General features: G+C 41.8%; 1 protein-coding gene across 1 annotated transcript in view; it reads right to left on the bottom strand.

Moving 5' to 3' along the window:
- zfpm1 (zinc finger protein, FOG family member 1) overlaps window positions 1-15,829 on the bottom strand; it is a 128,474-nt gene that overhangs the window by 9,081 nt on the left and 103,564 nt on the right. The window contains exons 5-8 of the mRNA XM_085165579.1: window positions 2,730-2,832; window positions 2,322-2,570; window positions 431-664; window positions 108-350 (exon numbers count right to left, since the gene is read on the bottom strand). Coding sequence (XP_085021705.1) covers window positions 108-350; window positions 431-664; window positions 2,322-2,570; window positions 2,730-2,832 — 829 coding nt within the window. The remainder of the gene's footprint in view (window positions 1-107; window positions 351-430; window positions 665-2,321; window positions 2,571-2,729; window positions 2,833-15,829) is intronic.

Genomic DNA, 15,829 nt, shown 5'->3' with positions numbered 1-15,829 from the left:
AAGGACAAAAAAGGGCCAACGTGCCGGCTTTCCAGCAGTGAACCTTTTAAAGTTACTGCTACGTAATCCAAGTATAAAAAATAACAGAATATGAGGGAATGACTTACCGATGGACAGGGGTAGCTTAGGGAGACCTGGCCCCGGAGAGTACACCTCACTGTGAGATCCAGGCTGGCAAACCATGTGGCTGGTGACCAGATGGCTGTAGAGGATGTCCCTCGTGGTGGAGACGAAGCCGCAGCCGTGACACACCCCGTTCAGGGTGTCCGTATGGACCTTAAGGTGCCGCTCACAGTTCGCTTTAGTGGTGAATGCTGACAGACAGATGAGACAGACAAATGGACGCTCGCCTGTGGAAGGATGGAGAAGGATAACAGTCAGGCCCAGATGCTCTGACCCTTTTATGCATAGATATAAATACTGCTCTCACCACTGTGTGTGCGCATGTGGATCTCGAGTGAGCTGGCACTGGGGCAGCTCTTGTTGCACTGTGGGAAGGGGCAGATGCGTTCATTGGGGTAGGACTCCTTGGGTTTGTCTTGTGGAGGGGAGGAAGCTGCAGCTGGCTGCTTCTGACGGCTGGCGCAATAGTACATAAGATGGGCCTGCAGGTTCCTCTCACTACGGTACCAGATCCCACAGTCCTTACATGGGAAAATGTCCTCTGTTCAGCAAAAACAAGAACACACGAGCTAGTCAGTCAAACACAGACACAAATATTGGTTCAAGAACCTGAAAAGCGCTAGTTTAATTAGCAAAAGTAAGGATGCTAAAGTTATACAAAGTTTTCATTGTAGTCTAATTGTAATCTCACAGACTTGTGGTTTACAGTTATGTATACATTTTCAATTACTCTAGACTATTTCCAAATGTACTCACTTCATTACTTAAACCAGTTCAACTGCTCATCAACACACCAATATCTAGTCGGCCAATCACATGGCAGAAACTTCATGGATTTAGGCATGTAGCCATGGTTACATCAACCTACCGAAGCTCAAGTATCAGAACCTCTGATTTAGTGGGATTTTCCCACAAAAACATCTGTAGTTTAAAGGGAATCCAGCACCTTGTTGCACACATGTCTGAAGGAAAAAGGAGGTGCAACCCAGTGCGACCCAGGTGTACCTAATACAGTGGCAGGTGAGTACGTGTGTGCACACCACAGAAGCCTTCAGAAGTCTCCTGCCACAGAGGCACCAGATCTACCGGTGTGTGATGATTGTGAATTATCTGACCATCAGTCAGACGTCAAACTTTAAAGTGGAAGGCACAAACTATCAGCTGGTTTTAAAAGCGCTACAGTGCCATCTTGTGACTGAAGAGAACATTACATTCATATAACAAAGTACATTTCAGTAAATCACAACAGCTGCAGGTACCAGTTTGAAGCTCTCCAGAGGCCTGGTAATAAACAAATCATTTGATTCAGGTGTGTTGACCCAGGGTGAGATCTAAAACCTGCAGGACACTGAGGCTGTATCCCAATTCAGGGTCTGCAGCCTTAAAGGCCGCATTTTAAGGCCGATTACGTCACCGCGACGCGACGAAGGCTGTCCCAATTCGAAGGCTGCTTGAAATGCGGCCCTCAAATGCGTCCTTCGTTTCCCTGAATTTTAAGGACGTGGCGGTGTAGACTTCGTGGCCCAACATATCCCAGAATGCATAGCGTGGCGGTGGGTGTGGATAATTTTGCCGAAAAAAAACGGCGGATGAGGGGCGCCCGAAGAGTAAACTTTAAGTAAGTACTGAATATTATGTCACTTATTTATGTGCAAATGTTTACTAACGAAGAACATTAAAACATTACTGTTGGCCACATGTCGGCAAAGTTATGTGACATTAGTGACGTTTGTACTAACTAGGTTTTACAGCCTTTACTTTAAAATATACGCCGTTCAATAGCTGAGCTTAATCTTACAGAGAATGATCAAAGCTCATGTAGAAACAAATGAACAAAAGATTTTCTCCTTCATTTCTGTCAAACAAAGCTGTATGAAACGTTTCCAGCTGTTAGTATCATGGTTGCTAGGCAACCTGGGCAGCGCAACGGAGGCTAGACCGTTCCATTTCACAAGCCTCGCACTTCCAGCCTCAGCGGTCTTTAAGTACGCGGCCCTTGAGGATCGTTGAGGCTGCAGACCCTGAATTGGGATACAGCCTGAGCCTTGAGGTCTCGAGTTCTAACATGGCATATACCTGATACATTTTTGCCTCATTTGAAATTAATTGAAAATATGTAATGTTCTGCAAACAGCCAGTTGAACTTTTAACCACTTAAAATGCTCTTTTCGTGAATACGATTTGAATACAACACTCACTATTGACAACAGCAGTAGCCAAGATTGCTGCCATGCCAGCTTGCTGCGGGAGGAGCTGGATCTCTGAGTGCAGCGCCGCCGGGTACGACGGCTCCTCCTTCACCACAGGTTGTTTGTGGGCGACGAGGCTCAGTGGAGGAGAGCCTTGGGCCACCGGAGAGGAGGAGCCCAGCGGAACAGGAGACACGAACGCCACAAGCCTTTCACCGGCCGTAAGCTCTTTCATCACCTTACAGAACAAGTCCTCGCCTGAAAACAAACAGGAGGGAGTAACAACTGGAAATCTGGCAGCATAAAATGCACAGGTTGTGTTTGATCTCAGCTTTCTGCTGTTTGATACACAGATTCTGATTTTGAAGGCAGCTAGAAGATAAATATCGTATTGTCGTGCATTAGAAAAAAAGTCACCTTGGCTGTAGATAGAGCAGTTTGCTGCAGAGGCGTCGGAGGTCAGAGGGAGGCGACTAATCCAACAATCTGGATCTTCACACACGACGGTCATCCGAATGTTCTGCACACACAAACAACAGTTTTCATTGATCAGACTGATCACAGCCAAGGTTTTTATTCTTGCCTGTCAACCAACACACAACAAACACACACAAAGGGTTCTTGTTACTCGTTTTGCATCATAGCAGATCCACAAGGCTGCAACTGACAACACACAAGTCGGTGCTCCCCTACCGCCGGTCGAGAACGCGGATAAATGGGGAGGTGTGTGTCAGGAAGAGGACCCGGTGTATAATCTTTGCTAAATCAAACGTGGAGCATCAAGAATATTTTAGGAAGTTAAACAAAGTAACCAAATGGGTTCATCAAAAGTCCCAAGATGCTGTGTTTATGAGTCACTTTTGTTTTTAAGATAAAATTGTTAATTTTCTCTCAGTCGGTCATCGGATCATTTCGGTTTTAGAGACCTGCTCAGTTTGTGCTCAGTTTCTGGGTGAGTTGTGGAAAATGTTCTGAAGCGGAGGCTAAATTCTCGTAATTCTTTTTTTTTTTTTTGTCATTTATTCCATCCATTACGGTATCATTGTATATATGTATATCTACTCCTGACTGATTAACAGATCAATGTCTGTTTGGTTAATTGGAAGAATTTATATTTTCAAAATAAAAGTTAATTTACGTTCTAAGCACTACGACAGATTTTTCCTCTATAATGAGATCTTTTATCCATGTCTTTTGATTGTGGGGGATAAAATATCCAAACTTATGACTATATAATAGTAGCAGGAAAAATCCTACTATTATATTTATCATCAGCTGGAATCACAAAGAACCTCTCTCTTCCTCTGGATTTATTCTTAGTGTAAAAAAACATGGCAAAATCAGACAATCAATCAGATCATGAAGCATATAATTAAAACCTGACATTAAATGAGAAAATAAATAAGTAAATAAATGATTTTTATTTATATAGCACCTTTCAAGACAGAATCACAAAGTGCTGCACATAAGGTCTTAAATACATACATACATACAGTTATACAAGGTCTTAAATAATCAGGCCCCATCTTATCTTAATGACCTTGTAGTACCATATCACCCTATTAGAGCACTTCGCTCTCGCTCTGCAGGCCTACTTGTTGTTCCTAGAGTATTTAAAAGTAGAATGGGAGGGAGAGCCTTCAGTTTTCAGGCCCCTCTTCTGTGGAACCAGCTTCCAGTTTGGATTCAGGAGACAGACACTATCTCTACTTTTAAGATTAGGCTTCTAACTTTCCTTTTTGCTAAAGCATATAGTTAGGGCTGGACCAGGTGACCCTGAATCCTCCCTTAGTTATGCTGCAATAGACGTAGGCTGCCGGGGATTCCCATGATGCATTGAGTTTTTCCTTTCCAGTCACCTTCCTCACTCACTATGTATTAACAGACCTCTCTGCATTGAATCATATCTGTTATTAATCTCTGTCTCTCTTCCACAGCATGTCTTTATCCTGTCTTCCTTCTCTCACCCCAACAGGTCGCAGCAGATGGCCCTGCCCCTCCCTGAGCCTGGTTCTGCCGGAGGTTTCTTCCTGTTAAAAGGGAGTTTTTCCTTCCCACTGTCGCCAAAGTGCTGCTCATAGGGGGTCATATGATTGTTGGGTTTTTCTCTGTATCTATGAAGCGCCTTGAGGCGACTTTTGTTGTGATTTGGCGCTATATAAATAAAATTGAATTGAATTGAATAAGATTACAAGTCATAAAGTGTTTGTATAAGTGTAGCCCAGTTTGGACTGGTTCTCATATAGCGCCTTTCTACTCTCCCACAGTGCTCAAAGCGCTGTATACAACACATGCACTTCTAAACACAAGTGCAAACTAATCTACATTCACACTCCGATGAACACATCAGAGGGCAACTTGGGGTTAGTATCTTGCCCAACGATATTTGACATGCAGACTGGAGAAGTCAAGGATCAAACCACCAACCTTCCAATCAGCAGCTTGCTCTCCCACCTGAGCCACAGCCACAGCCATAACTAGCTTTTGCTCCATGATGCTACATTTAAATTCTGGGCTCCCACAAAGCTTGAAAATGATCATCCAAACTCTGGTGTCATCACGTGATGATGCGTGGTTTACTCATTGTGACCCCCCCCCCCCCCAGATTAGATATCTAATCTGTTTCATGATAAACATGAATAAACATGTTACTGGGGAAACCCCCTTTAAAGCACGCCCAAGCTCAAATTCAACCTGTCGTCTAAACATCACAAATCAAGTAAAACATCTGCTATTGTCTTCTTCAAGTATTACCGCTCTTCTTTTAACTACAGCAGATAATCACCAAAATCAAAGCATTAATTGCAGCCAGCTGGGACGACACAGCCACACGTGAGTATCCAGTGTGCGGCCAGCGGTAAACACCGGTTTATGAAAAGGCCGTGAGTGAGCGGAGGATGATTACAGCCCCAGAAGGAAATGAGGGAGCACAAGCGGAACAAAGCAACCCCGAAAATGAAGAAAAAAGAGGAATAAAAGAGGAAGAGGGAGCTCAGGAGAAAGGAGAGAAGAAAAGGAAGAGGAAAAAAAGATCTGATGAAGTCGACAGGCGGCTATTCAAAGGGCAGCCATAATAAGATCCACGGTGGATACACTGGACAATGAGTGTAGAGTCAACATCCACTGTCTGTATGTGTGGAGGTATGACACACACACACACCGAGTACAATCCTGTCTTTGTTTATATGTAGCTGTGGGAGCACTCCCACCACATGTGTGTATCCCATCACTGATAACTCTCAGCGAGGCCTTTCTCCTGTACATTATTCCTCAAACACCACCAACACCACCTTTCCTCCAGAGTTTCTGTTTAAGTATCATACTCTAGACATCACCACAAATATTCAAAATATAATCTCTCTACAACCAACAGAGATAAATAATAATAAAAGTGGATTTGACTGGGTTGTGACAGCTGCAGCGACTCCACAGGGAAGAGAAGAAATCTCTGATGCAATGACCGACTGTCCTCACTGTGTGAGAGCTGCACAGCGATGCAGTACCGTTCAGTCTCCACCAAGAGGAAGCATTCCCTCATCCCAGGACGTGACGGACCTCGCTGAGCAGTTACAGTCGATGAGAGAAGCACGGAGAAGCTTCCTGCGTGATTTTCCCTGTCACGTCTTCCATGACTTTTGGTGTTTTTAAGTCTGATTTTGAGGACATCTTTCCTCTAAACACGCTGTAGATTTGTCTCAATGTTTCAGTAAGTTTCCTTTTTAAAAATATTTTCTGTTTGCAAAAAAAAATCCAGATATGACCCGACCACCGGGCACCTTCTGAAAGGGTTCCCCTTTTTATCAAATTAAGAGTGGCGTTAAATGTGAAACTGAAGAATTATTATTCATTTTATATTATATTAATATATAATATAAAATTATATATTAATATAATATATATAATATTATATATATATGTATATATATATATATATATATATATATATTATAATTTATTTATATAATTATTATATTATTTATACAGAATTATTCAGAATTATTCATTCTGGGAGGAAAAAAGGAAATTCATGGAAAGCCAGTGACACGCTGCATGCACTCGGCCAAAGAAAAGATGAGTGAGGCTGATTCTCGCTGCTCGTGTATCTGACCTTCACCATCTGTAACAAACCCGTCATATAAAAAAGTCCTTAAAATGATCTTTAGAGAGAACCACACTGACCACAGACAGCACGATCATCTATAATTGATCTATTAGAGGAAAATGTTCAGTGTGATATACTGCATTAGTCTCAATTCATCAATAATTAGTCATAAACTGCTGATAAACAAACACGTCAAATCGCCAGTTTGGACCAGTGAGAGGAAAAAAAGTTGTTTCTCCTCGTCTGCAGCAGGTCTGTGACATCACAGGATTATTAATACTTTTTTACTGTTAATATTCAGGTTTCATAACTGCTGTAAAACTTATTTTATTGATTTATTTTTTAGTTTTCTGTAAAAAATTCCAAACACTTTGAATACAAATAAAATCCTCCTTACAAAAGCAGCGCTGTGATGTTCACCATCAGGTGTGATGCAGGTTTTAGGAGCTAATACAAAGTTATCTTGCAGATATTAAAGAACTAATTAAACATTGATCAAGTAATGCAATTGAAAAAGTAGCGATTTCCTAATTATACAGCATTTAAAATGTGTGCAAGTATGATTATTACTCAACCAGTTCACAAATGTATTTATTATATTATGTATGTTTTTAGGTTTATTTCTGTAACTGTGGTCAGGTGTAGTATTTATCACCACAGCAGTTTGTATTACTGTGTTAAAAAAATGAATAACCTGTACTGTAGTTTTATATTTTCTGTTTGTTTTATATTCATCTCGTTTTATTTTTATCCTGAAATCTTGTTTTTAATCCAGTGAACTAAAATGTCATTAATAATAATGAAATTAACGGCAGAAACATATGAGTAGGAATAGCAAACGGCTTTATTACTGATTAGTGAAGAAGATAACGACACATTCAGAGGAAACATTTCTCGTGGAGAATATGCACATAGCAGAAAACAAACGGAGGTTGTTGAGAAAGCCTGCGTGTGCTTTAAAAGCTGTGTGTTTGATTTGATATTCACTTTTATTCTTGTGTAATTAGTGACACTGACCTGTTAGCATATTCAGCACTTTGTTAATGGTCTTATATTATTCATGTTTAAAGCTGCTGTTTTATTGTGAAGCACAGTTGGTTTTTAAACGTGCTATATAAATAAAGTTGTATTGTATTGTATAAACACTGATGCTGTGTGAGTGGCTTTTTCACCTTAACTTTGTGTGTTTTAAAGATGTTACATATGTCTCACCACAACTGAAGCGCAGAGGACAAATATGAGGTAAAAATCAGGAACCACTTACGTGAAGTTTCGACTGTTTTAACTAAACTCTAAAAGCAGAAAATTCCGAATTTAAACTTTTAACTACAAAAGGAAAAAGCGAGCGCTGCTTCTTTCGAATTACAGGCTTGTTTTAGGAATTACTTTCAGATGTTACACATTCATGTGAAGGCCTTCCCAAAAATATTTCAGAGCTGCTCTTATCATCAGCCTCGGTGCAGCTTAGCGTGAGCTCCTCCAACAGCTGCTGCCTGTTCATTGTTCAGAGGACATTTTAGACCAGGCTTAACTACGCTCTAATATCAGTTTGACTGCACTGCAAAAATAAAAGACTTGGGTTAAAATTACACACGGTTAGACTGCTGTTAACTAAGCTTGGCTCGTGCACACAGGCAGCTGGTTTTGTTTGTCCGTGTGATGAATCTATTCTCAACCTAAGAATTAGCAGAAGCTCGTATACAGCTCTGCTGTATGTATTCAGACTTTACGCCACAGAAGCTTCCAACACTCTATTTTTTGTGTCTGCTGGGGTAAACACTGCTGAGCAGGTATTATGTAAACCGGTTGGCCATTTTTGTTCTTTAAAAAGCCTCCATTTACCCAGAATTCTTTGTCCCACTTAACATAGTCAATGACTAAATTTAGACATGTGCCAAACTTGTAATCATTTGGTTTGCCTCAGCCACAGTCGAGGTCCGTATTGGTGAAACCTGAAAGAGTGGTGAATCGCTCCCTGCCTCTCAGGGACGTTGGTTTTATACCTAATCGTGTTACTCATTAACCCTTTAAGACCTACCATAGAACCAAGTCCGCCAGAGCTTATATTATATTTTTACATGCTGTGGAGCCATTTTTGGGAGCATTTCAAGTTGCTATACATCAATACAACCATTACAGCCTAAATCTTAATAATATGTCTGCATTAAGTGCATAGTAATTACATAAATTGCAAAAAAGTGCAATAAACTACAAAAAAATTGAAAATCGTTTTTGTTTTTTAACATATATTTCTAGTTAGAGAAATTTAAGAGGCTTATCCCTCAAAACTGTAAATACAAAAAAGTTGCACAAAATAGTTTCCCACCACAGGAAATTTATTTTGAGTGTCTTCATAGTTTTATTGTTGAAATACACCAATTTTTATACACTGCAGGAAAAACGAAAATAAATATTATAGTGCAAATTTGTAAAAAAGCAGCATGTGCATCAAAATAAACTATTTCCAGCAGTGCAATATGAGTCCTAAGCATCCCAGAAACGACACAGAAAGTCATAAAGTCAAAGATAACTTTTAAAAACACCAGTATAAGCTCATGAGGCCTTGATGGTAAAAAAAACTACATTTCCGCAAAATGATGTCACTTCCGGTTTTGGGCAGGTCATGGCGGACATGCGATAGTTCGCGCTGATGGACATATGAAGTGTTACAAACAGCTGATTGGATCGGCAAAGCGTGTTTCTGGAATATTATGTTTTTGTTGCTGCAAGTGCTTTTTATGCAGTTTTTGCAAAGTTATATGTGGAAGGAAACTGTGACCGAGGACAAGCTGATGGCATAAGATGTAAGTACAACTCCTCCGGTTTCATATGCAAAAAACATTATTGCGCTAGCTTACGTGGTTGCAGTGCTACAAGGATTTAAAAGTAGTTACGCAAAACGGAGCGTGCCCGCTCTGACCGGCTTTAAAGGGTTAACCTTATTAGTTATGAGATACTGCAACATTTTTCCGTTCTTTTGTTGCTCTTTTCACAACTTTTCACAGCAGTTTTTCTCAGTTTTCAAATGAACGCATTTGCAATTTCATTTCGCACAGTATTTTTTTCCCTTATCTCTTTACATAAAGCAGCTACAACACTGGTTTGGTCAATAATACCTAACGTGAAGTCTGCCACTGTTAGCTGAAGACATCGGGCAGTGTGTTATGATCAGACAGCTCATTGGAATATCTGAAGAAGATGGATGTTGGAAAGACACTGAGAAGAGAGAGGGAAAGGACAGAAGGAAGGAAGCCTCTGAGTCTGTTGCACGTTAAAGATTGAGGCAGAGCGTATTGTATTTCATGGGGGACTAGCGCTGATGTGGAGATACGGCTGCTTTTGTTTTAATTTGTAACCCAATGCTGGAGCCGTCTGAGCTGTAAGTACTGCTAATTTGCTTCAGACTAATTCATCACGGCCACGGCTTTGGAATTCACCATGATAGGGCAATGGGGAGAGCTCACTAGCGCGCAAGTGGAAATAACACACACACACACACATATTTTATACATATAAATACACACACACACACATGCTCATCCTTTAAAGATCTAAAATAAATATGAAATAATTAAAGAGCGCGATGCACTCCCTGTTCTTCTTCTTTCAGAACTAATAACACTTCAGCGTCTCCCCGATGGAGTTTCCTCTCCGACCACAACGACGTCAACAAGCTAGCACAAAAGAAACATGATAATAGAATATTTGTTTTGGAGTTATTGATTGAACGTTAACGTCACAGATGTTGTGAAATGTCACATGCAATTTCCATTTATTTTCATATCTGATGTCTGACCAGATAAATCATCCCAGTGAGACGTGGCAGCTTTTCCACCCTCATGATGACTCACACTAGGGGCAATTCTCAAAACTGTTCTTTGTAAATCCTGTAAGCATGTAAGCCAGCTGCATGGAGGACACTGTAGAGCCGAAGAGCCGAAGACTAACCAAGACCCCATTGTTTGATGTGGGTCATTAATACATCCCAGGAGGGCATGCGGGGGCAGTTCCAGGTTTGCAGTAGCAAAGCTAGCAGATGTGAAGCAGGTTCAGTTATGATTAGCTGTGCTGTGTTTTTGGTTTTGTTAAGTTATTTCATAGTGTAAAAAGAGGTCAACTGGCCAGCCTCCAGATGTGAACACAGGAAATCTGAAGGAGTGAAGAAAAATATTTGTATTTAGGAGCACATCCCACATCTGTGGTCTCATTGGAATTCAGGAAACACCGCGGGAGCTACAGTAGCATGCAAACGCCTGCACGGGCTGTGTTAAAACTCCAAGATTACTTAGAAATCTATCAGTAAATTCGGCCTGCTTGTCCTTGGTGTGCCCACAGCTGAATTTAAAGGAGATAGAGATCAATCGTTGTCCTGCAGATGCTGCTAGTTTTGCTCCGACAAAGCTAAAGTGGAGGATTCGGCTCGTGGAAGTAAATCACAACGTCACCTAATACCAGCGACGCTAACAGATAATCTGCTGTGTCAAACTGCAACAAGGAGAACACGCTACTTTACACACTTTACAGTCACACACACACACACAGTTTCACATGAGATAATGAGAGTCAGCGAGGCAGAGGGCCAGATCACACTTTGTGTGTGTGTGTGTGTGTGTAATTAACCAGGCCAGTAGAGAATGCAGATGCCAGAGATGTGCGAGTGAGTTAAGAAGAAGGGAGAGGCCACCAGATGTTATCAAAGCCCTTTTCACTTCTCTTGGGCTGAAGCCGATCACAATGACTCAAACGGCCAACGTTCGCCTCTGGAACGTCTCGACCAACAAAGAGTCAACCTTCTCAAGTTTTCAGAGCAGCCAAACACTATTATCTAAAGGTGGATAATGAAAATAGCACAAATATAAGAATCTTAGGCTACGTTCACACTGCAGGTGAAAGCGCATCAAATCTGATTTTTTTGACCCTACCGTTGTGCCGTTCACACTGTCGCACCATGATCAGATAGATGGGTCGCCCATCTATCTGATCATGGTGCGACAGTGTGAACGGCACAAATCCGATATTTTCAAATCCGATCTGGGTCACTTTCGTATGTGGTACTGAATCTGATACATATCTGATGTTTTAGAAAGCTGCTGTTTGATGGTCATGTCGCATTAAATCCGTCTTTTACGTCACTGACACAAGACAGACGGCAATTATCAGCGCCGGAGAAGACATCGCGAACGCTTCCTGGTCATCTGGTGAAACTGTTGGGAGGACAACGTTGGAGAAACGTGAACATTTTATTTGTTCTGTATAATCTGCAGATTCTGACAGAAATCTGCAACTATCCTTTGAAGCTCCGCTCCTCTAAAACAGCAATAAGGATCATTATTAGGTTATTTACATTATTATATAAATAACAAAATAACTTAAAGCAAAAATTGGGAAACGTGAAGTCCGAAGTCTTTATATTAAGGCCATCAGTCAAACAATACTGTTGTTCTGGGTCTAAACAGAGCGCGTTGTGTGTGACGTCTTCTTTTCGCTTTGAGCGTCACACTAGAGCGCGTTTGCTGTCGCATTTTATTTGTAGTGTGAACGAGCAGACAAAAAAATCGGATTTGATCAAAAAATCGGAATTGAGCATCAAGACCTGCAGAGTGAACGTAGCCTTAGAAACAGCCATTGTTTCATGGCCGCATCACCTCCCGTGATGGCAAAACCTTTTAAACGCCAACAAATGATCAATGTGTTCTCATCCGGGCACTGACTTCTGTTATTTTGGGTCTCATCGTTACCAAGAAGGTAACTTTTGCTTCTACACGAGGAGGTGAAATGGTTGGTAGAGGATTTAAGCTTCGCCTCCTTTTATCTGTTTGTTTCTGGCTTTTAACGTTTGCTTTCACCAACTGCTTTTACTTGGTTAGCAAAGCAAGGGCCTTCAGACTTCAGTTTGAATGCTGAAACATTGGCATTGACACCACCTTGCAGCTAACTGAGACACAGTCCGTATGTAGCACAGAACATGGAAATGTACTACGAGTGTTTCCTATTCACAGAAAGAGCCCAGAATAGAAGCTGAGGGTTTTCAGATGCGTGTAAATGTGCTGGTATGAACAGTGTCTGTAAAGGAAAACGAAAAAAGAAGAGAACTCAGAGACGATTCATTGTTTCATGAAAGCAGCTCGATCGAATGACGATCAGGAGATCCACACGGATGTCGGTGTATCGAGTGCAAAAACTCCTTGCTCCTTTCTTCTTCCTTTCCCGTCACCTAAACTATCCGCGCAGCCCTCCATCTATCAGTGGGATGTCAGGCCTCCGCGGCAGAGCTCCATCTTGGTTGAGAGCGCTGCCTTAAGCCCCATCAGCCGGAGGAGAGTCTTTGAGCTGCAGTCTAAGCCCCTCGCCCGGACCCTGGTCCCTTCATGAATATTAACCAGCCCCGAGCCCGGCTTTAATCTGCCTGATTCCCGCACTGCTGCCGCCGCGACGATAGCGAATCTAATTATTTGGTCTGATATTAACCCCCCCCCCCGCGCGCACACCATTCCCACCCCCAATACTGTGTCTCCACTACAGCTTCTGTAACATTCATGTGTGTCAGAGCAAGCACACACCGACTGAGCTCTCCAACCACTTTTTTTTTTTCTGCCAAAGTCATTGCACATATAACATCCATTCACACACCTCTCTCTCTCTCTCTCACCCCCTCCCCCCCCCTCCCCCGCCACCTCCAGCGCAGCCTGCGACGCCCTCTTCTTATCAGGTCCAAAAACGCCCTCCTCCTATGCTGATAAAACTTGAATGCAAATGATGCTGGGCTGATTTCATTTCTTCATTTTCTTCCTCCACTCCCTCATTCAGTATCAGAATGGCTCCTTGCTCAACCTCTCTCTCCCTCTCTCTGCAGACCCAAACACCACCGACGACGATGATGATGATGACGATCATCAACAGCAACTTTCCCAGAACCATCCCCAACACCTGACCCCGTGTCGCATCGCCTCGCGGTCTATGTGGATGTCAATTAAAGCAGAAGAAAACGACTCATCTCAGCACCTCCACCAGCACCCTGTAGATGAGCAGATTAAGATTTCTCTGCGCAGCTGTCAACTGCCACAGTTTTACTGCTACCACTGGGGAATAAGTATGTTTGTATATGCAAATAACCTCTGGTACATCAAGCACATCTATGTCTCAATGCTGGATACTGTTTCACGTCGTCTAATATAGTTTACATTGCTGTAAAACAGACGGAGCGTGATGGCGGGATGGTTATTAAATGTAAAACAAGTCAATAATGCATGATAGTGCACGCTTCTAACAGAACCCAGATTACCCAGATTATTCTACACTAAAACGGCTTCTTTAGATAAAAACTTTAAAAAAGACGGGAAAATGTCTTTTATTGAGTGTGGAAAACAAAACATAACAAAAATGGACCTTTTGTAGTATTTATGACAGTCTGTAAATGAGGAAGAGAGAAAATTCATGATTCCAGGAAAGGAAACATGCACCAATTTTCTTGCTGTACTTAATGCAAACAGAACAAAGTTTTCTAATAGTTTCAACTCAGGAAAAGAAAACCTGAGTTTAGAGATGGAAGTGATGCTTGAGTCACACTAAGGTAACCGGTGACTGCATTGACTTTTTCCACTTACAGCGACTCGATCGCAAGTCGTCGCGACAACCAAGTGGTTGCCCTGTACAACCATGTGCACACAGTGAAATATGAGAACGTTCCTCCAAGACCCTGGTGCTACAAATGACATATAACAGACAATCAACACAGGACTACAGAAAGTGCAAGTGTGCAAAAACTGCATAAAATGCAAAAAAAACTAAACAACACAAAGACAGCAGAACGATACAGACACAACAGTGCAATAGAAAAGTGCAACAAGGACAGTGGGTTGTGCAAAAGACTGAGCATTGTGCAAAAAGTAACTTGATGTATATGAAGGTTTGTGCGTGTGTGTGTGTATATGAGATTGTGCAGGCAAGTGCTATATAACAGGGTTATACTACCATTATAATGCACAGATCACCCAGTGGTGGGCAACCTGTCCCCAAGCAATCACAGGACGACTCAGACTAACCGACTGGAAGATTCATATAAACACTGTTTCACTTCTATGGGGTTCTGGCTGCGCTCATAATGTAAGTAGCTAATGGGAATTTCTGTTGAATGTAGATAGCAACAGATCTGCTACCTGATAGCATTAGATTTGTATTTTCACCAATTTATAAGTTAATTACTGGATTTTTGGTGCATGTAGTCACCAGCTTGACTTCATTCAACTGCAAACTGATAGCAGAGTCCATATTATTGCTGTTTTACCACCAAACTCACCACCTTCAAAGCAACAAACCAAAGGCAACAGGACTGCAAGTTTATTCCACATGGTTCCAATAATTTTGTTATGTTTTTCCCTTGTGCATCTTTAGTTTTTGACATAGAAGGTATGTCAAACAGCTACGTTATATAGAAATTAGTAATAGCAGTTATTTTATGGAAACCAGTGCTGTGAAATACACTTCCTGTTGTATTTATTTGCCCCTTAAAGCCAATCAGAAGAACTTGGCTAAAGGAGAGGGTGGCATTAAAGGGGGAGGAGCTAAAACAGCTTGTTTAGCAAACAGAATGAACTGAGCGGTTACAAAAAGCTCCACTGATGTGTGAATCATGCAAAAGTCCTATAATAGAGCTCAAGAATAAAGGACACGGGCCTGGGAATGAGCAGAAATGATCCTGTGTAATCGTCGGCACTAGGCTTCTCACATGTGCACAATAACTCCCTTTCAGGCACTAGATATCACTGTAAAGTATGACTTTCTTTGGGTTTTGGACTGTTGAAGCGTAACTGGCATATTAGAGGCCTTTGAGCAGATCACAACATACTCGAAAAAAGCTGCAAAATCCTCTCCTGCATTAAATGCTTCAAACAGTTTGTGGGAATTTAATAAGCTGCTCTGCTCCTTCCCTGACCTTTTCAACCATGGCCGTTCATTCACTCCCCTCACAGAATCATTCATTCAATCATCCCAATTCACTCTCTTCCTCCCTTCTCCACTTTCACTGTCTCTCCTGCACCGCCTCCTTCCTTTTATGCACCTCTTTCTTTCTTAATCTCCGATTCATTTTCCTCTCCCTCTCATTCCTATACTTCCGTCCGTCCATCTGCCTGCCCGTCCTATCTCTCCCTCTTTTCTCAGTCCGTCTCTCGTTCTATCTCTCGGCCACAGGAAATAGTTTCTTTTGCAATCCAGAGAGTTGGAGGGGTGTACTCACTGTCCCAAACAAAGAGGTCACTGTGTGAATCCTCCAAAAATACAAAGAAGAAAAGGAAGGCAGATAAAATCAGAAACCTACTCTCATCCGCCTCTCGCATACAAACACACATGCACACACTTTACCTCCGCTGCACTCGAGCAAAGCATTTCCCTAACATTCAACAGAGACACAAGATAC

This window comes from Neolamprologus multifasciatus, chromosome 7 (genome assembly GCF_963576455.1).
Source record: "Neolamprologus multifasciatus chromosome 7, fNeoMul1.2, whole genome shotgun sequence".
Classification (NCBI taxonomy): Eukaryota; Metazoa; Chordata; class Actinopteri; order Cichliformes; family Cichlidae; genus Neolamprologus; species Neolamprologus multifasciatus.
Note: the sequence above shows the minus strand (reverse complement) of the source record. Positions and strands in the feature narration are given on the sequence as shown.